Consider the following 22,663-nt stretch of genomic DNA (forward strand, 5'->3'; position numbering starts at 1 on the left):
GCTCAGAGAAAGCAGAGAAGGCGGAAGTAGGGGCGTCCGCGGCTGGGGCGCGGGCTCCGGGCGGCCCGGGGTCGCAGCTGAAGCGGCCTTCGGGTCGGCAGATTGGCGTCCAGGCCGCCTCAACTCGGAGTGAGCAGCCTTGGCGGAGCCGAGTCGTGCTGCCGGCTGGCGTCGGCGGTCCAGCGGACGAGAGCGGTGAGTCTTCGGACGTCTCCTCCCGGCGGCCGCGGCCTCATCCCCGAGGTTGGGAACGCCGCCCCCTCCTCTCTAGTTCCTCACAGGTTGGGGTCGCCGCCTCCTGTCCCCTCGCTTCCCAGAGGCTGGGGACGCTGCCCCCTCTCCCCTCACCTCTGCTCCCCCTGCCTGCGGGCACCTCCTCCCCTCCCCTCACTCCGTCTGCCAGCGGGAATCCCGCGCCCCCTTCCTTAACCCTACCTCCCTTCACCCCCCGTATTCCCCTTTCCAGAAAAGGAAATTGCCTCCTGGATTTTCCCGTCCCTCGGAGCTGTTACCAGCTTTTTATAAAAAAGGAAAAACAAAACAAAACCCAAACCTTGTAAATTCCCGTCGCTCTCTGTCACTGTCATGGGAAAGCTATTTTGGGGTTCCCTGTTGAACTCAATAGAGGTCCCAGACAGCGATTTAAAAAAAAAAAAAAAAAAAGGTTCAGATGACATGAATGTTTCCTCCCCCGCCCCTGCATTCGGTAGTTGTAGAGATTGTTCCAGACGCTGGGTTGATAAAGCTGTTCCTAGTATTTGGCTTTAGGGGAACTCCAGTTGAGAGTTAGGACTGTCTTGAATGTGAACAGAAAGCACCTAAAGTATTAGCAGCTTAAATGTATAGTATTTGCGTGTTTCTCTGTTTCTCGGGAGAACAGGTTACTAATGTCTTGCTACACAGGGGTAGAAACGAGAAAAACTTGTAAAGAATATCTAAGTGTTGGCCTTGTGAACCCAACCACTGCCATATTATCCGTTCCTCTGTGATTACTTGGGAAGATAGAAGGGGTTTTTCTGATTTTGAGGTTGGGGTGGGCTAAGGACAGTGTGGCCTTTTTGTGACTCAAGGAAGGAATGTGTTTCATTCAGGCACTTGTTGCCCATGTGATGAGCCGAGTTTCAACCTGCATGTACTATATACTTCTCAGTATTTCAGAATTGTAAAGGCCAGACCTTTTCTGTGATAAGATGGGATATATGATGCTGATACAGTTTTGGCTGCAATTTTAAAAGAAGTTGTTCAAATCCTTGCCTCCAGGAGGAAAACAAATAGTGCCTAGGAAGGGGAATGCCTCTTGAATTTGTATTCAAAATTAAGATCTAACAGTTGACTATTTTGCAGCACATTTACAGGTCTTTGCATTTCAGGAATAGATTTTAAAGAGTTGGTGAATAGTTGTTTCTAAAGCTAGTAGAAGAATAAAGGTACTTTCTCAGTATTTTGTTTTATATCATTTTACTTTATAGGAGTTCTGTGTTTTGCTATGAATGAATTTTCCGTTGACTTAAAATTGACCGATTCAAGACATACCTTGTTGATTTCTTTAGCTTAGAACCTTTCTCTCATTAGCATCTGTTGATCTTAGAGGAGCACATTTTTGTGCATCACCATACTCCTCCCTTCCCTAAGATATTTAACTATGTACTTTTTGACCCAGATACTAATATTTGGATTTAAGCCATGATATATGACAAGCCATGATTTTTGACAATATTTATTCATTTCGCAGTCTAAATAAGTCATCAGCGGTTACATCCCACAATATTTAATTAAGGCTGTGCTTTGTCAAAGTTCAAAAATAAGAGAAGTAAAAGCCAGTGAATCACTGAAGTAGTAGTTGGTAAAACTTTATTGTACATACCAAAAAATTCTTTGCAAACCAGGAGCAGTTGAACCAAAACATGGAATGAGGCTCAGGGGTATTGTTATAAAGCAGCTTACATAGTGAGAAGGCTGTGACTGTTTATTCTTCAGAGTGATTGAGTATAATATTAGAATTTTTTTAAGTGATAGGGAATTGGTCATTGGTTACTTTTATCAACCTTGGGGGACGCTTCAGGTTTTGCCTATGATTTCCAGCAAGTTACTTAACCCTTTTATGGTCCATAGTTTCCACCCTGATAAAATGGGGACAGTGAAATTGTTCAATTAATTTACTACAGGGAGCTGCACATAATAATAACAACTCATTCTTCCAGAGGCAGTTCTAAGTGCTTTGCACATATTAACACATTTAATCCTCAGTAATTCTGAGGTGGGTTTCATGATTATCTCTATTTATACATGAGGAAACTGAAGGATAGAAGGTTACCTAACTCGTCCGGGTCCTACCCCAAATAATGGAGAAAAGAAATAAACCCCTATCATCAAATTCCAGCACTTAAGCTTCACGTACTGTCTATCCAGCCAAAACAGTGCCTCTTCCTTTGTAGATCTTTTTGGGAAGAAGAAGGTGTCTGTAAAAGAAGAAAGTGTGGAAGTAAAAGATACAGGATTACTGTTTTAACCCACTATTTGGCCTGGTGGCAGCCAGGATTTTCATATGAAAATGAGACAGGCAGGGGGATAAATGTCTACCATATTGACTAGAGGCTTACATTCTGTTTCTAGAACTATATCTGGCACATATTAGGAATTTTCCTCAGGTGTAATTATCTGCAACAGAGACTTGGTTACATAGGCTGTGAATTGCTTTTAGACATTAGCTTCTAATTCATAAATACTATGGGGGTTTAGAATTTGAAAGCATCCCACCTACCCATGAAAGCAATAGTTTTCAATAGGCCAATGAAACCTCACGTGTTTTTCCAGTCATTAATAATGAGACATAGTCACTTGACCTGACTGAAGGCAAAAGGACATACACATATATATTTTCAATTCCATTCTTTCTACATAATAGAAATCCCCACACTGAACATTTAGAAGTACTTGTAGAATTTCAAATCTAGAAGAAACCAAGAGCCAAATTGTTAGGTTGCCCCAAATCACACATCTAGTGTTGCACGTGATCACCTGATTCCTTGTGCATCGCTCTTCCTTGCACTGCTTGCTGGTCTTGCTGTGCTCTTCACCTTACGATACTGAAGTCGAAACGTCAGTAACATAATTCAGTTCTTCAGCATATGCTTAATGAGCACCTGTTATATGAAAGATCTTGTGCTAAGTACTGAAGATATGAAAATTCTTGACTTCAGTCAACAGGAAACAGACATATAAGCAGATAATTAAGATACAACTAAGTGTTACAGTTGAGGTGCTTTTCTTCTTTTAATCTTATATTCTCTCTTTCTCCTAGATCATAAACTCCACAACTCAAAAATCGTAGCCATGAAGCAAAGCCCAAAGAACTTGAAACATTCTCTGTAAATATTATTAACATGGCTAACATATATCAACTAAATAGTGACTTGCCTTGATAAGCTATGATGTCTATGTGTGTGTGTGTAGATGTGTGTGAAGGCATTTTTTCCTCACTATTTCTACAGAGCAGTTGATAATCACATTACTATGAGTCTGCTAAACTGTGAGAACAGCTGTGGATCCGGCCAGTCCGAGGGTGACTGCTGTGGTGCTATGGCCGGCCCGTGTAGCGCTGCAGCAAAAGATGACAGTGTGGGTGGAACCGCCAGCCCGGGGAACCTGTCCAGCTCCTTTATGGAAGAGATCCAGGGGTATGATGTGGAGTTTGACCCACCCCTGGAAAGCAAGTATGAATGCCCCATCTGCTTGATGGCGTTAAGGGAAGCAGTGCAAACACCATGTGGCCACAGGTTCTGCAAAGCTTGCATCATCAAATCAATAAGGTACGTGAGCGGGGTGCCTGGGTGGCCCATTTGGTTGACCATCTGACTCTTGGTTTCAGCTCAGGTGGTGATCTCAGGGTCATGAGGTCGAGCCCCGAGTCAGGGTCTGCACTCAGCTCAGAGTCTGCTTAAGACTCTCTCTGCCTCTCCCCCGTGCTTGCATGTATTCTCTCTCTCTCAAATAAATAAATAACTCTTGAAAAAAAAATATAAGGTACGTGAGCATAAGAACTGTATCCAGCAACAGAACCAAATATAGAGAACATTATTACATAGAGCACACCCCGAGAGTAGTCTTATACGTAAAAAGTTACTTAGGGAAAAGCACACTGGACAAAAAATTGAGAAATTTAGATTCTTACTCGCTTCTGCTGTGGTATGAAAGGTAACTACTGTCCTGTCCCCTCCTGTCCCTTAGATAAATAAATAGGTAAATTAGCTATTTCTACTTAAAGCAGTTCTGTTGCAGACTAAGGGGTGAGTCTCTATGCTTTAAGAAAATAATATAGAATAAATGTGCCTTAGGGGTACCTGGCTTGTTCAGTCGGGAGGAGTATGCAACTCTTGATCTCAGGGTTGTGGGTTTGAGCCCATGTTGGGTATAGAGATTACTTAAAAATCAAATTTTAAAAAATGTACCTTAAATGATGATGCTGTTAGAATCTGATAATCTCAGCCATACAAAGAATGCTGGCTTTTAAGTGATCAGTTATTCTTATTTTAGCTGTGTTAAATTCTGTTAAACCTGGTTTCTATCGACAACTGTAAAATAACCAGTATTTTTAAAGGAAGTAATAGTTGACAGCTCTACCTTCATAATATACCCAAAATCAAATTCCTTCTCACTGCCTCCACTTGCTACCACCATCTGATTCACCATCAGCCCTCACAGGCCTCCTGCTTCTACCCTTGCCTTCTTCCAGACTGTTTTCAGTACAACCTGGTAAAATAAGTAATATGATATCACTGCTCAGAACATTGCAGCAGGTCATCTGAGAATACAAGCCAAAGTCCTTGTAAAGCCCTGTATAATAGGCTCATAGTCTGTTTTCTGACCGCCTTTCTACTACACTCCCCTTCCTTCCACCGGTTCATTCTGCTGTTTCTTGAACATGTCAAGCATGCTCTTGCCCTGGGGAGTTGGCTTTAACTGCTCTCTCTGCTTGGAGCACTCCTACTTCAGCTAATTGCTCAGCTTATACTCTTTCCTTCCCCCAGTGTGGCTCACATCTCACTTTCTCATGGGTAACCGGGCCACCCTATTTATACCACAGCATGACTACCTCCCCCCACGCTCTCAGTCTCCCTTAACCTACTTTCCTTTCTTCCTTAGCACTTTTCATCTTCTGAAATACCAGGTAATTTATTTATTGTCTGCTTGTTTGACTGGAAGATTAGCTCCTTGAGAGCAGATGTTGACATCTCTTTTATTTCTTGAGTGCCACTATTTCCTAAGTGCCAGGAATAGTGCCTGACACAGTTGGTGCTCAGTAAATCATGGCTGCTTTAACCAAATGAAGGTAGATGGGATTTCCACATGTGATTCAAAATCATCTCCTAAGAAATAGATACATTTTACTATAATTCAGAAATAGATGGGAGTCTTTTTAGGTGACTAAAGGGCTCTGTCCTGAACAAAAATGACGGAAGAAGGTGGGGGAGGAGTTTATGTTCCTCAGTAAAATCATTCTTAAATAGGTTAAGCTGGCTATTCACTAGTCTTACAAGTTTTTCTCTTTGAACTTTTAAATTAACTTTAACATAAAACTTGAGTTTAGGGTAACTACATCCACACTTGGGACTTGGCTTGATTTAAGTAACAAGGGGACATGTGACTTGTGTAATTCTTGAAAAAACTGTGTTACCCACTGTTGAATTGGTAAGATCTGTTGAGGGTAGATTTTCTCACCCTCCTCACATGGCATTTTGGCCCAGATAATTTTTTGTTGTGGGAAATTCTTGTAGGATGATTAGCAGCATCCCTGACCCCTGTTCGTGGATGTTGTCGTACCCCCCACCCCCAACTCCCAGAGTGGCCTCCAGACATTGCCAAATGTCCAATGGGGGACAGAATTGCCCTGGTTGAGACCACTGGTTTAGAATATACATGAGAATGATGTTAAAGGCTCAATTTTTTGTTTGTTTGTTTATAATGATGTTTGTTTATGTTGTTATGTAGGCAATGAAAGTGGATTGTTGGTTTTCCTGTGGGTAAAAATATATAGTATTTTACCAAGTGGTCACACATCCCAGGAAGGTAGCTAATCTTTAGCAGTTTTTTTAATAGCAAAGTTCATGCAAGTAGTGGGACATGTTCTGAAAAGGAAGTAAAACCCACAAAAGGAAGTCTGAGCTTTTTTTTTTTTTTCCTGTCTCCCTTTAAGTTAGAATTGACCATTTAGCTTTAACTCTGAAGTTCTTAAAGGAACAGCTCTGGAATTTTTCATTTCTTATAGTCATTCAAGGAATCAAAATCTATCTCAATTCAATTCCATTTTCTTTTGGAGTGATTGCTAATGCTATGGACAGTGGTTTCCAGTTTACTCTGTAAGGTGGTTCTTATTTTCTCTTAGTCATCCATCACTTAGATTTTGGGCATCTATTTCTATGCTTCTCAGAAAGTTTTTGACAATTTAGTAATAACATGCATTCTGAGAGAGGCCTCAATAAAGACCATGTCTCTCACCTTTATTATTTCTAAGACCTTTGACAGCAGACCCCATTTTTCAGCAGCTTTTTACCTGCAGCAGCAATTAGCACTGTTGGTTTACACATAGGAAGTGCTCAACAAATATTTGAGTGATTGAGTAGCCTACCTGACCTTCACTTTTCAGTGAAGATTGAGACATCCCAAAAAGTTAAAGGGGAGTGACAGACACCCAAGCTTCCTAGGGATGGTTTTTCCATCATAAGATGGAATAAACCACTGGGAATCAGGACATAGAGGTGCTCTACTCCCTACTACACTGTACCTTAAACATAAAGGAAACCTTCTGTTGCCTGTGAGCCAGAGTATTGTAATGACTGTTCAGAGTACACCTAAAAATGTGACCTTGTAAGGTTACTGCTGATTGGTTTAATTTTTCCTTACAGCCAAGCAGCACACTACAAGTAGATGTTGGCACACGAGCAGCCCATCTAGTTCCATCTCACTAGGACACTACGGCTGCTCACAGAACAGAAGCCTGCCAGACTGCCACAATTCCCACCCTTAACTTTCATTTCACTTCATGCCAATCGAAATACGATTTTACTCAATTTTTCTCATTTTTTGCTCTAAATCTATCCCCAAATCTAAAATGCAACATAGTTTTTGATAGGTAACCAAAAGGTACTAGTTGTATTCATTTCAGTAAAGAATGCTTGTTAAACTGTCCACAGAAGAACAGTTTATTTTGGTGATATGCTGTTAAATTACTTTCCATAGGAAATAATCAATGAAGAATTTATGTGCGGTGACTAAAAGTTTTGTGTGTTCTAACGTTAACATTTGTTTAAATCTACTAAGTGTATGTATCTTGTTTCTTTTAGGGATGCTGGTCACAAATGTCCAGTTGACAATGAAATATTGCTGGAAAATCAACTATTTCCTGACAATTTTGCAAAACGAGAGATTCTTTCTTTGATGGTGAAGTGTCCAAATGAAGGTTGTTTGCACAAGATGGAACTGAGGCATCTTGAGGTATTAAAATTATTTTCTAGCTGTTAGCATATATGCAAGGCAATTCCTAGAGGATACGCACTTTGCTGTGTCCCATCTGTGCCTAGCATATAATAATTGGTTAATAAATTATTGCTGAATTAATACCAATTCTTTCATAATTGAATATAAATATGAGTAGAAACTATATATTTCTAATCCATATACTCTGGCTTTGCCCCAGTGATAATAAGAAAGAAATCCGTATTCTACTACAAATTTTTTAGGTGAACATTATCTGCAATAAAACCGAGGAGCATTGTGGGGCACCTGAGTGGCTTAGTCGTTAAGCGTCTGTCTTCGGCTCAGGACATGGTCCCAGGGTCCTGAATCGAGCCCCGCATCTGGCTCCCTGCTCAGCGGGAAGCCTGCTTCTCCCTCTCCCACTCCCCCTGCTTGTGTTCCCTCTCTCGCTGTGTCTCTGTCAAATAAATAAATAAAATCTTTAAAAAAAAAACCTGAGGAGCATTTCAAATATAAATGTCACATGTTAATCTCTTAATTTTGTTTCTCTCGTTTTGAAATAAGCAGCAAACTCTATGTAGTCGTCTGTCATCTTAGTATCCTAACCATACTTTTTTTGTTTTTCTAAATTGTATATTTTATTAAGAGCTAAATGGAGTCCTCCTACAGCTTGAGATTAGCTGAAGTAATCAGCTAAAAGCATTTGCTTTTAAATTAAATAAAAACAATTCTTAGTTTGGTTGTTTTACAAGAATTAAATATTGCTTATGTTGTATTTGAAATTAAGTGTTTAAAATGTATTTGTGGGGCACCTGGGTGGCTCACTCAGTTGGTTAAGTGTCTGCCTTCGGCTCAGGTCACGATCCCAGGGTCCTGGGATTGAGCCCCATGTCGAGCTCCTTGCTCAGTGGGGAGCCTGCTTCTCCCTCTCCCTCTGCTGCTCCCCCTGCTTGTGCTTGCTCTCTCTCTCTGTCTCTCTCTCTCAAATAAATAAAATCTTAAAAAATACCTGGTTTAACAATGGGAAGCCAATTACATCTTTAAAAAAATAAAATAAAATGTATTTGCAGCATGCCCACCTTTACTTAGCTCCTTTTGAAGGAATGGTCCTTTTGAGACTAAATTGATAATCAGAAAATCTGACATCTTTCCCTAATTGGATACATGAACTTGAGAATTCACATTCTTTGTATAAACTTGTAATTCACAACCATTATTTAAATTCAGTAAGGCCAAGGGCACCTAGGTGGCTTAGTCTGTTAAGCATCCGACTCTTGATTTTGGCTCAGGTCATGATCTCAGGGTCGTGGGATTGAGCCCCACGTCAGGCTCTGCGCTCAGTGCGAAATATGCTTGTCCCTCTCCCTCTGCTCCTCCCACTCGCTCACTCTCTGTCTCTAAAATAAATAAAAAATGGGCGCCTGGGTGGCTCAGTTGGTTAAGCGACTGCCTTCGGCTCAGGTCATGATCCTGGAGTCCCGGGATCGAGTCCCGCATCGGGCTCCCTGCTCGGCGGGGAGTGTGCTTCTCCCTCTGACCCTCCTCCCTCTCATGCTCTCTGTCTCTCATTCTCTCTGTCTCAAATAAATAAATAAAATCTTAAAATAAATAAATAAATAAATAATAAATTCAGTAAGACCTTCATATGGTATGTGCTAGACAAAGCAGGTTCAGTAGCCAGTTCTATAAAAGGGAACAGTACATTTGTAGATTATTTCTTAGGAAATTTCATAGGGATTGGCAAATACTGATCAATTACATTTTCCTCATTACAGGATCACCAAGTACATTGTGAGTTTGCTCTCATGAATTGTCCCCAGTGCCAACGTCCCTTCCAAAAATGCCAACTTAATATTCACATTCTTAAGGAGTGCCCGAGGAGACAGGTTTCTTGCGTGAACTGTGCTGCGTTGATGGCATTTGAAGATAAAGAGGCATGTACTTACTTGGATTTGTTAATTTTACTACTTCTTTAAAAAAATAAAAGTTTCAGGGGTGCCTGGGTGCCTCAGTTGGTTAAGCGGCTGCCTTTGGCTTAGGTCATGATCCTGGAGTCCCGGGTTCGAGTCTCAGCAGGGATCCCGCTTCTCCCTCTGACCCTCCTCCCTCTCATGCTCTCTGTCTCTCATTCTCTCTCTCTCAAATAAATAAAATCTTAAAAAAAAAATGTTTTAATGTATATTTGAGGGTATAGAAGAAGATGTTACTCCAAATCTGAGTCTATATTATCAGTGGTGGGAAGATTGACTTTTAAGAAGAGGGGTCAATAAACCATTTAGTAAGTAAGTGTAGAATTTATACTTGTATATCTTTCTTAGAAAACATTGTTTATACTACTTAACCACTATAGTAGATATGCAAGTAACACAAGCTTCTAGGAAAGACATATGCTGATCTCCTTTTCTATGTGATATTTTAATGACCAATTTTGGATTAGAGACAAGTAGAATGATTACTTTATCAGACTTACACTTTTCTCTTTGAAAAAGAGAATAGGTAGATAAAACTTTTATGGAGAATAAATTAAAAACCACAAAATGTGTTCCTTTGATGATAATTTATTGAGCTATACCCATGTAATGAATTCACTTTTTTGTGCATATGTTATACTTCAATTAAAACGTTTATCTTTAAAAAGAAGTGTCATGTGCTTGACAGCATCATAGTGATAGAGCAGTTTTCCATTCAGAAACTGAGATGTGGAGAGGTTAAATAATTTTATGTTAATATAGTCAGTGGCAAAGCTAGCACTAAGATCTAGTCCAGGATCTCCATCCTGTGTCCTCTTTACTAACATAACCTATGTATAATTTATGTTTTTTATTGCTATGAAAATACTTCTTTAAACTTTATTTCTTATAAATTCATTTTGGTAATTTTTTCCTACTTTCTTAGAAGGTCAAGCATATTCATTAAGTTGATGAAATATTAAAGAAGTCTGCTAACTTGCTAAACATGTAGAGAAGTCTGAGACATAATTAGAGCAAATTGATGTCTTCCTAAACTTCAGTAAGTGGACTTAACCTAGAAGCTTAATTACTTCTCAGCATATCAACTAAACTAAATTCATTGTATTCTGGAACACAAAGCTCACTTTCCTGGGGCATATGAGAACCTGGGCACCAAAGGTTCTTGCTCTAATAATACTTCTATTCTTTTAACCTTCCTGGTAAGAGTTTTAGTTAAGACATCATGCTGTTGCTGGAAATTTTTGGAAGAGGGCCTTTGGAGAATTATATTATTGGTAAATTTTGTCCAAACTCGTCGCAGAAGTTCAAAAGAAATGATTTAAAAGATTCTCTTGTGTACTACTCATATTCTTTTAAAGAGCTAGAAAGTGAGATGAACCTCTCATTACCACACTGGCTCCCTTTGGAGAGAAAATAACCTTTGTACATTATTTTTACATTTTTGTTTTGCACAAATTGAGGTCTTTAATTTTTTTATAGTGAATTACTTTTTATAAATAGATTGTTACTTTTTCAGATTTTCTCATGCTTTTTTTATATTTTTTTAATAAAATTTAGATCCATGACCAGAACTGTCCTTTGGCAAATGTCATCTGTGAATACTGCAATACTATGCTCATCAGAGAACAGGTATAATGATTCCCTTTTGTAAGTTAATATTTCCATTAATGGATTAAAGAAACGAGTTAGGTTTTTAATGGGAAATTTAAATCAGTAAGTCAAAATGAATACAGATTGAAGAAGTATTAAAACTGAAAAGCTTTCATGTAAATTATTATAGTACTTTTAGAAAGAACAAAATATTCAGCTCTAAGTACTTAAAATTCCTAAGTCATTAACATAATACCCGTGTTTGTGTATATTCATAAAAATTCCTACCAAACCCGGGTCATTTTAAGATAAAAATAATAAAAAAAAATCTCCATTTAAAGAAAGAAAAACTTTGAGAAATACATATTTGCACACTGTGGAACAGGGTTCTTAGGTGTCCAGAGACCAGCTGAAAGTGAGAGAACTATGAAACAGATGAAAGCAAGTCTGTTCAGTAGCAGAGCATTATTTGTAGCTGTCGCCCCTGAGACATAGTGGGACGTTTTGAGATTTCCAAGATCTGTAGCGCCTCTGTTCATTTGTGCCATAGCCTGCTAATGGACATCATCAAAAGTAGTAATAATAGAAAACTGTACATTTGTATTAATAGAGAAAGGAAAATTCCATCTGATTGCTATCTTTTGACATTTGGGGAGTTTACCCACAAAATATGAATATTAGTCACTAAATATTTATACACCCATGAAATCTGCAAACCCCAAGATCATAATTGATTACGTTAATAAGTAGCAGCAAGCAAAACCCGTCACTTGACTAAACTTTTCCATTTGTCTTTTAATAAAGTCTTTTAGGTTTTTTCCCCCAACAAAGCCTTAATTCGAAGGTGTTAAACTTCTTTTTGCTTTTGAAGTCTCACCTCCTTAGTTTTCTTTTTTGCTCTGTTTTAATATTTGAAGGAAACCGTGTATCACATATTAAACCCAGCAAAAATAAAATAATGTAGGAAAAAACTCTAGGTTAAGAGAAAACCCAGGTTTTGATTTTGGCTGTGCCCCTAACTTGCCCACTGATCTCTGACAAGAAAGCTGACATTCTAGATCAGGAATCAGCAGACCAGCCCACCAGCCAATCTGGCCCACTGCTTGTTTTTGTAAATACATTTTATTGGAAAACAGCCATGTCCACATGTCTGTGTGCTGTACGTGGCTAGTGTACCACAATAGTAAGAGGTGACTACTTGGGACAGAGACCCTAAGGCCTACAAAGCTCAAAAAACTTTCTATCTGTCCCTTTACAAAAAATTCTGCAGACTGCTGTTCCAGATGATGCAAAATGAAGAATTGGACTAAGTAGTTTCTATAGTCATTTCTGCTCGAAGTATCTATGAATATAGCCAAACTAAATTTCTAAAGGGAATTTGGCACCACTTTCAAAGAACATGATTCTGCATAATGGATCTCAACTTAAAGAATGTGTTTAGAATCCCCAAATCAAAGGCTGAGACTTTCTTTAGAACTTTGATTAATGTGCTTAAAATACCTTCTGACATCTGCATCTGCATCTCCCCATGGTAACCAAAACATGCCCTGGTTAAAAGAAAGTAAGATTTATGAGAGCCGGTCATGAGGGAAATAATGGCCGCAGCCAGTGGTTTCAGTGTATGCAGTTAACTGGTCCCTGTTAAATGGTCTGGACCACAGTGAGTCTTGAGTTTGCAGTTTTAGTTGCTATCAGAAGGTGCCTTTTCTCTAAAGTGCCACTAGAGGGGGTTAGTTCCTAGCAATAGAAACATTCATTTTCTGGGCATTTGAGTGATTTGGAGGGATGGTAAGAGATGTTGCTCTAGCCTTTCTCTGTGACTTTTGGAAATAAATATTATTTTGATCTTTGTGGGCTACATGGTTCCTGTTGCAGCTTCTCAACTCTGCATTGTGCAAAAGCATCCATAGACAATACATGATATTGTTTAGATGAAATGTAAATCTTTATTTCAAATGTGATCATTAAACTAGAACATGATATGCAGGGAGAACCATTTTTCAACCTTTGTTTTGGTTTTCAGATGCCTAATCACTATGATCTAGACTGTCCGACAGCCCCAATTCCATGCACATTCAGTACTTTTGGTTGCCATGTAAAGGTAAGGGTTTTTTTCTTTCTTTTATTAATTCTTGAATATCAAAGAAAATTCTGTAGTGAAGTTGAGAATACCAGTGGAAGGGGATATGGCTGACATGCAGTGTATAACTTTTGAGCTCCAAAGAGAAATTGGGACTCGGAATATTGATTTGGGGAAGTGGTTTGTGATGATAATGGAAGGTCGATAGAGTGAGTGTGTACAGGAAGGAGAAGCAGACCATCAAAGGAGTCATGAACAGACTGTATTAGAAATTGGTGAATCAGGCAAGGAAGAGGTGGTATTGTTATGCTCTCCAAAATAAGCTTCAAGGCTAGTGATCAGTTGTGTCACATATTTGAGATTGATGGTTATTTTTTTAAAGATTTATTTGAGAGAGAAAGAGCGCACGCATGCAGGGGAAGGGGCAAAGAGAGAGTGAGTCTTAAGCAGACTCCCCACTGAGCACAGAGCCCACCCCAACCGTGGGGCTCAGTCTCACAGCTCTGAGAACATGACCTGAGCTGAAACCAAGAGTCAGCCACTTAACTGACTGCACTGTCCAGGCACCCCAGAGATCGATGGTTATTAATGATAAGTCTTTCTTTCTGGAGAGTCCAGCTATACTTTTGCTTTTCCATTATGCTTTTTAACCTGACTTTTTTTACAATAAGCACGCATTTAGTAATTTTAAGAATAAAGTGAAGAAATAGTATATACTATGATTACCATGGGAAGATTCTGTATTGTCTGCATAGAGAAAAAGACTTGAAGGAAATGTATCAAAATGTTAATGGGGGGCGCCTGGGTGGCTCAGTTGGTTAAGTGTCTGCCTTCAGCTCAGGTCATGATCCTGGGGTGCTGGGATCGTGCCCTAAGTCAGGCTCCCTGTTCCGCAGGGAGTCTGCTTCTCCCTCTCCTCCCCCCTCTCTCTCACTATCTTTGTCTCTCTCTCTCTCTCTCTCTCAAATAAATAAATAAAATCTCTTAAAAAAGTGTTAATGGTAGTTAGGTGAGATCATAAGTAACTCATTTTATTTTCAGTCATCTGTATTTTCTGTTTTTTGATAATATACGTGAATTACTTTTGTAATAAAAGTTATAAATACTTTCTCATATAACAATTAAGCTGTTCTTGATGACATGAGAAGAGTGTGGAGACAAGAAAGATTATACTTTGCAGCACTTTGGAAAACAAATTGGAGACAGCGCAGATGGAGTACTCTTGGTTGTAAAAAGAAGAGAGAGAAAATGGTATTAGCTAAAGAGAGACATGAGATTAATAGAGAGATGTACCTTTTTTTTCAACAGGAAAGCTGTAATATATTCTGAGGGAAAGGGTTAAGGGGAGGGAATGCAGATAAAGGAGAAGGGGTATAACTGAGCAAAACCTCTGAGGTCTTGAAAAGGTGGGTGCCAATGAGAGCCCAGGTGAAGCATTAATGTTGGACAAGCGGAGAGTCATCTCTGAGTCAGAAGCGAAGGATGGGTATAGATCCTGATACTTTTATAGGTGGGAGGGAGATTTATCTGAGTGAAAGGTATTCAGCACATAGCCTCACTTTTTCAGTGACTAAAGAGACAAGATCGTCTCACTGGATCAAGAATTTGATGAAGACAGGAGGCTGTTAGGGGTTGGAGGGAAATGATGACATTACTTAAAAACCTTTTATTTGGCTTGGCTAGGTCCCTTTCCTCACAGTATCTAGTCCCAGCCTAAGGCTTATGCTTGGTTTTTAGATGCAGAGGAATCACTTGGCACGCCACCTACAAGAGAATACCCAGTCACACATGAGAATGTTGGCTCAGGCCGTTCAGGGTTTAAGCCTTGCTTTAGCTCCTGTACCTCAGCGTGATATGGCGCCATACGATTCTTCCTCTGTGTCCCGGGTCTCCACTCCGTGTCACCCCGAGGTCCATAATTTCCAAGAAACCATTCAGCAGTTGGAGGGTCGCCTTGTAAGACAAGACCATCAAATCCGAGAGCTAACTGCTAAAATGGAAACTCAGAGCATGTATGTAAATGAGCTCAAACGAACCATTAGAACCCTTGAAGACAAAGTTGCTGAAATAGAAGCGCAGCAGTGCAACGGGATCTACATCTGGAAGATTGGCAACTTTGGGATGCATTTGAAATCTCAGGAAGAGGAGAAACCTGTTGTCATTCACAGCCCTGGATTCTACACGGGCAAACCTGGCTACAAACTGTGCATGCGCCTGCACCTCCAGTTACCAACTGCTCAGCGCTGTGCTAATTATATATCCCTCTTTGTCCACACAATGCAGGGAGAGTATGACAGCCACCTGCCTTGGCCCTTCCAGGGTACAATACGCCTTGCAATTCTTGATCAGTCTGAAGCGCCTGTAAGGCAGAACCACGAAGAGATCATGGATGCCAAACCAGAGCTGCTTGCCTTCCAGAGACCCACAATCCCACGGAACCCAAAAGGTTTTGGCTATGTGACTTTTATGCACCTGGAAGCCCTAAGACAAAGAACCTTCATTAAGGATGATACTTTGTTAGTACGCTGTGAGGTCTCTACCCGCTTTGACATGGGCAGTCTCCGGAGGGAGGGTTTTCAGCCACGAAGTACTGATTCAGGGACATAGCATCCCTGCATGTGTTCAAAAACAAAAAGCCGTCTGGAGAAAGCAGTGTCTTGGCCTTGTTCTCAATAATATGCAAACCACAAAAGAAGTGGGAAGGCTCACCAGTGTAGTACTCACCAGTGAATGTTATTAGACAGGTCACTTACCACTTCTTCCTGTTACAAATCTCTGAAGCAGTTTTATTTTCTTCCTTGGAAATCTGCACATTCTGTGCTTTCTCAAAAACCGAAGTGCCTGTGGCACATTGTAGAAGCTCTTTTGTCACTTAGTATACCTCTTTGTTGTACTTCCATGGGCTTTTGCTCCAGTGTGTTTGATTGTCAAAAAGCCCATGGTTGGACTAGGAAAGCTCAAACCTTTTAATAATAATGGACATTCCTTAAAACTTCAGCTTATTTTTATACTATATGTAATATATTAAACTTGAGAATCACTACTGCCTCATGCTGGTGCCAGCGAGAATTATTACTTTGGAGCTGAGTTCTCATTTTATTTGACCTTGTACGGATTTCAGAGGATTTGAACCTTAATCCTTGGACAGCTTAAGTTCTCATTCACTCCAACCCCCCAACCCCCGTAGGGTGTTACTAAGGATGTTCAGAAACTAGTTTAAACCCTAAATGTAACCTTACTTATTCAGTATAAACACTTATCTGGCTTACATATTTCCTTGAGGCTACAAGTAGCATCTTCTCCAGAGTTGAGACTGTTGAGAACCATGTGGGTACCAACTGCCCAGTGTCTGTTCAGTGCAGAGTGAGTTCCACAGCTTTACATATGTTCTCTGTGGCTTAATGCTTATAGGACAGGGAGATGCACACATAGAAGCACCAACAGAAAAAATGTGTCTCATCAGTCAGCCAACATGGCATCTCACTGGTGGTGATGGGAGCTATCTGAGCCAGAAATTTTCAGCTCTTTTGAACACCTCCGATAGTTGTTAAATGGAACAAAACTGATTTCCTAAAAACAGAATTTCTTAATACTTGGGAGATCACTGGAGATAACCTGAGAGGTCATCAAACCAAGGTGGGCAGTCATAGTGGTTCTGTCAGGACTTAGCCTGAGTAGGTTGCTTTGGTCAACAACAATACATAGTTGAGGAGGGTCATCTGGAATGTACTGAAGTGGCTAAATGTTCCTAATAGGGAGAGATGATTTTTTGCCATTGATTTGTTAAGGCCTATAGATACTAAATATGGTGAAATCTTTTTCTCAGCGAGTCCCAGAGCTAGTAGAGGCTCTTAGAAGAATCTGAGAGGACCCATACTCCTTGCTGTTCACACAAGATTGTTTTACTGCTGTCTGGTCATGAGAGATGCAATTATATCTTTAGAGGGGCCAGATCAGAGCTTCCTGACCAGCATTGAAGATGAGCCTTAATTTCAAGAGGAAGCCAAGAGACCTTGTCTGTGGAAAAGAATGGTTTTGGTTCCAGGCAGACCCAGCAAGTGTCACTTTGACCTTTCCCTTTACTTGTGTTTCTGCACTTCCTCTCTGCCGCATTGAGGCTCCTGCTCTGATGCATTTAAGTTCCACAGTAAAAAGAAGGGTCATGCGGAGATCCTGTTCCCCAGAGTTACCAACCGTTACCAGCTGCTCATCGCTGGTTCCCAGTTCACTTCCTGGCAGTTGGTGTCCCTTAGCTGCTGTGCCTTCCAACTAGCTCCTCAGAATCATGGCAGCACCACCCTCCAGGTTGAGAGCCCCGCACTACTGCTGTTCTTATGACTGTTTTTCAGTGAGTAATTGTTGAGTTCCATTTAACAAGTAAATGGTAAACTTTTTTTGTTGCATAGAAAAGCCTGAAGGAAATGTACTGAACTATTTTTGATGACTTATATTCTTTGTGCTTTCTTAATATGTTTTACATTTTCTACAATAAACCATATATTTTGATCAGAGGGGAAAAAAATGTTGCCACAAAACATTCAACCCCACCAAAAAAGGAAATACTATTTAAAAGCTTCCTGGTCAAATTTCTATTAAAAGCATAGCTGTACTTTAGGTACTGAAGCCAGTCATTTCCTGCTTTGGTTAGTTTATTTTTTTTTCTACTCACTCTGCTTAATCCAAACAAAAACAGGGTTTTTTGCCTAATTTCAACTTCTAGCTTCAAGGTTCTCATCTGTAGAATAAGGAGTTGCTTTAGATGTTTCTAAGGTCCACTCCAACCATAAAATTCTGTTTTAAGAAATTAAGTCCTAACCAGCAGAGTGTTGACAATACTTTATTAAAGGATTGTGCCAGTAGGAAATTGCTCTGCCTTATTTTCTGCTGACATAATACTTCAAATGTAGTATCCCATCAGCTGGGTCTCATCTTAATTCAAATAAGCATTTGTTTTCACCCCCAAACATGTGGAATTTTGTAAGAAACCAGGCACTTATTTTATACTGGTCATTCACTGTGAATATAGAATAAAAGTAATGGTCAAGCTGTCATTCCAAATAGAAACTTTTGTTAAGACCTCACCTCAGAATCAAGCCTGAGGTGGAAAATCTGGTCTGTTATATTTTTCCAATCTGCTGGACTCAAACATGCTGGCTTCACTCAACCGGCTTTCAAGTGTTTGCACCCTGCATTCTTATTTTATTAACTTTTGAACATGTTGATCTTCTGACATCATTCTCAAATGTAGCAAAATTGTTTCCTCTTTTCCCAGAGAGGTCCAACCCAGTGTTGGAGGCAACTGGCTGCGAGTCATGTATTTCGCTGTGGGAAAACAAGTCAGGATGTTGATTTGTAGTTTGGGAGTTTTTACGGTCCTTTGGCCAGGGCAGCAGTGAAGCTTTGTCTATAGTACAGTATGATTCAGCTTCTATTGTGGGGCCGAGTCAAGGGAGATAGAATGAAAGGTGAGTTTTTTCCTCTAATGATGGGCTAATATAGAGATGTTGGATGACATCTGACAGTTTGTGTGACAGGTATAAAATTAAGTTCTCCATTAACTGTTTCTGTACTAGTAAAGTCTTAGATAAACTAAGCAGGAATTAGGAATTAGGAATTATGCATGCAATTAGAATACATTCTCCTTAAAGAGGAGCAGTTGCTTGTCATTCCTTTATCCAGGGAACCCTCTAATCTCTGGTGACCAGAAAACACTTTTAATTAGGAGAGAGGTTTTTCTAACTTAAAACTTGAAAGCATTGTGCTTTAATTCAGTTACTCCAGCTCTTTTTTTGGCTTGCCTCAATTAAATTATGAATTATGCTCATCATTTATATAAAATACCATTAGGTCTCTTTTGTGATGCCTAGTTCCACAGAGCCTAAGCACTGCAATGCCTTAAAAAAATGAAAAATGGACAATAGTCATTTGTACTTTTCTTTTGAAATACATTTTTTTCTAAATTTTCCAGATTCACACAATAAGCTATAGTAAGTTTCACAGTTGATACCATTGCATTCTACAGAATGGAGTTGACACTCCCGAATTGCCAGTCTCCAGAAAGTTGATTTGATGAAATCAAATTAGATGGATCTCTACAGATTGTAGTATTCAATTACAGCCTTCACTTTTAGTCACATGCCTGTAAAGAGAAGCCTACTCGGGGCGCCTGGGTGGCTCAGTCGTTGGGCGTCTGCCTTCGGCTCGGGTCATGATCTCAGGGTCCTGGGATCGAGCCCCACATCGGGCTCCCTGCTCGGTGGGGAGTCTGCTTCTCCCTCTCCCACTCCCCCTGCTTGTGTTCTTGCTCTTGCTGTGTCTTTAAAAAAAAAAAAAAGCCTACTCGTTTCTCTAAATGTCACCTAAGCCTTTAATGTTTTAAAGCTTTTTCCTCTCCCAAAATTGTTATTATAAAGTTATAAAATACTGAAAAATCATTCTAGATGGGGCAAGCATGTTGTGGAATGAGAAGATGTGCTATTTTTTTTTACTCTCAAAGTGCTTTCTCAGCCCGACGCTAGCCCTGCCTTTAGGACAAGAGGGAAGGAGAGGCCGACCCCTGTGCTCCGTCAAGGCTTGCAGCTCTGAATGCCCACCTGGAAGGTCACCAGAGCACAGCCGCAATGCTGCTTCCCAGCCGTGGTTTCTGGAAAGGAGAGCCTCCTGTCAGAGCTCCTCTGCCAGCTGACTGCATTTATCCCAAAGTTGCAGGTAGATTTCAGGGTAAAAGCTAAAAGGCCAATGGAAAGAAGAGCATATGGATTCCTGTATTCCAAGAAAGAAATGCTGCCAGTCTTAGAAGCACGTAACGACAGTTTTACTGCAGTCCGAAGGAGAATGTGAAAATTGAGGGACAGGGACAGTGTTCGGTTCATGTTTCAGCACAGTGCCTGGCACAGGATACACACTCATATATTTAGTAATGATCTGTTAATGAAAATACTGGTTAAAACTGACCAATTTCTGGTAGTTTGTCATGTAAGTTTTAGGTGGAATGGTATAGATGAGTTTGTTTTGTTTTTTGTTGTATTTTTTTCCCCCAGCACTTTCTTTATGAAATTTTTCAAACATGCAAAGATGTTGGATGAATTGTATACTGAACAACCACCACCTAGAATCTACAAGTAATATTTTATAACATTAATACATGTTAATTTTAATGAGACTTCTTCAAGTTTGGTTTCTCTTTAAAAATTTTGCTAAGATAATTAGCTTCAGTTGAGTCATCTCTTCGGGGAAACTTGTGAGATTTGAGTTGTAGCTGGAATTGTGGTCCTCACTTTGAGTTAGTTTTCAACTTGTAAATCTATTATGCTGAATTTTGATCTTATTTATTTTGCCTGAAGGGATGCTTTTTATAATGGATTTATTTGAAAGTCCTTAGTTGTGCAGAATATTCTAATGTTATTTTCACACTTGATAAATTATCCAATTAATTTCTCTGGTGAGAATGTAATTTTGGGCCCATTTTGCTTACACAGGATTCCAGGATTATGTTCCCAGAGGGCTAAAGAGGCATTGTAATTTAGCATATATACCCCTAAATTAGAAGCTAAGAGACTTAGGTTTTACTCCTGACTGACCATGGGCAAATCAGTTCTCTTTGTCTTTGTGTCCGTTTATCTACCTGTAAAGAGTGGGATAGAATCTGAAATTTAGATACTATTAAGTAATGGGTAATGTTTATTAATGCTTGGATCTATTAAGCAAGACGCTTTATGAACCCAAGGAGGCTATTAAAGTTCTGTAACTGTATGACAAGCTATGGGGTGAAAACGTGAAAAATTGAAGCACATGGAATGGTGAAAGTGTCATCAAAAAGCCTGCTGTTGCTAAGAATTTACTGTTGCTACAGAAGTTGTGAGCAGTTTTCCTAATCCATCTGGACTCAAAATAATGTGTTTTGTGAGAGGGAGTGAATGCAAAGATGGGAGGGGGTGGCTCATCACAGAAAGACCAAAAATCAGTGTTCATCGGAAGAGCAGGATGCGTGAAAGGGAGGGCTTAAAGGCATTACCCAGATTCACTGCCACACACCCTCCACTGCCCCCCTCCAACCGCCCCCATCACCACGCACAACACAGAGGACCTCCCCCCACCACCACCTGCCATGGTCTCCATCAGGTCAATACAACTGGATTGCAGGACTGGCAGAGGAATCAACAGGGTCTCCACTCCATTTAGTAGGTAAGTGTGACCTGTTCTTTCCAACCTTAGGTTATGCATATAGATTCACATTTAAGTCACAAAGGCACTTGGAGATTTTACATTAGATCCTGTCTTAGTAGTGGTTAAAAGAGTGTGACCAAAAGTGTTTCTTGAATGGCACCTTATTGAATGTTAGTGTACATGAAAACAAATGCTGGACTGACATGGCCTACCCACTCCCATCTGTTGTGCATATTCTCTTCTCAGCCTGTATACAGCACCGATGGCTTTACCACAGAAGTACTCTTACTTAAAATGAAATATACATATTAAAATATAACTGGTATCCCGCGTTTGTTTTAATAAAATAACTACACTGCTTTGATATTTGCTTTATCTTTGTTTTATTTTGGAGACTGTAACTCACTGTATTGGGAGGAAAGAATGATCCCAGCCACTGGTTTACACATGAAATACAATTAATATTTTGCTCCTCTAGGAAATGGTAAATGATTTATTCTAGACCTTGGTTTAAGCTGTGGTTTCTTCCTCGGACTCTTAAAACTGTATTTTGCAAAATAAAATTGGGCCCAAAGAGAAACGTTTGCACAGCCATTTTAGGCCCAGTGAGAAAACCAGGTAAACAGAAAGTACGAAGCCAGAAACGGCATGAACTTAGTCCCAACAGATGCCTGAGAAGCTTCAACTCCAGGGCCGAGGCTATCCCAGCCGCTCCATCATTAGCAAACCCCCCAGACACTTGTTTTAAGTGATGGCTGCCTCTATCGTGTGGCAAAAAAGCATTTTTAGGAAGCTTTCTGTGGGTCAACCCCGTCTCTTCAAAAGTAGACTCAGTTTCCCTAAGTGGGACGTACAAGTTTGTCAAGCATGCACGTGTTCTACAAAATGCCACCTTAATTCTTGGAAAGTTCCAAAAGTGAAATATTGTTATTAATCCCAGAATAAGCCATAAAAAATTTTTTTAAACTCCACCTCTAATTTGGGTTAGTTTCTTGACCAGTCCATTCTTGTGGATGTCTTGTTACACTTGTCATATTTTAAAATTAACTTTTGTATGGGGACCAGCAGGGGCATGATTACTTTATGAAGTGACAGTTGTAATCTTGTCAGGAAATGATGCATAATCACAATAATTTTTGCTTGGTCTGGGTAGGGATTTGCACATTTTAATATAAAAACGAGTCAACAAGTCTGAGCTTCACAGAATTTATACTTTTGAAAACTAAGTAATAAAACCACACTGAGATTTAGATTCCTAAATCCTGAAAAATAATCCTTTAAATATAAAAATATATATTTATATAAGTATAAATATATAAATCCTTTTTTAATATATAGTATATTAAATAAATATCCTTATTTAATTATCCATTACCCTGGACCT

General features: G+C 39.7%; 1 protein-coding gene across 1 annotated transcript; it reads left to right on the forward strand.

The window, feature by feature from the left end:
* The first annotated feature begins 13 nt into the window (after positions 1–13).
* TRAF6 (TNF receptor associated factor 6) lies at positions 14–16,453 on the forward strand. The gene is made up of 7 exons (XM_021685379.1): positions 14–195; positions 3,492–3,809; positions 7,341–7,491; positions 9,249–9,407; positions 11,001–11,072; positions 13,057–13,134; positions 14,851–16,453. The coding sequence occupies exons 2-7, from the start codon at positions 3,514–3,516 to the stop codon at positions 15,718–15,720; spliced, it is 1,626 nt and encodes a 541-aa protein (XP_021541054.1). The 5' UTR covers positions 14–195; positions 3,492–3,513; the 3' UTR covers positions 15,721–16,453.
* The last annotated feature ends 6,210 nt before the right edge of the window (positions 16,454–22,663 follow it).

This window comes from Neomonachus schauinslandi, chromosome 11 (assembly GCF_002201575.2).
Source record: "Neomonachus schauinslandi chromosome 11, ASM220157v2, whole genome shotgun sequence".
Classification (NCBI taxonomy): Eukaryota; Metazoa; Chordata; class Mammalia; order Carnivora; family Phocidae; genus Neomonachus; species Neomonachus schauinslandi.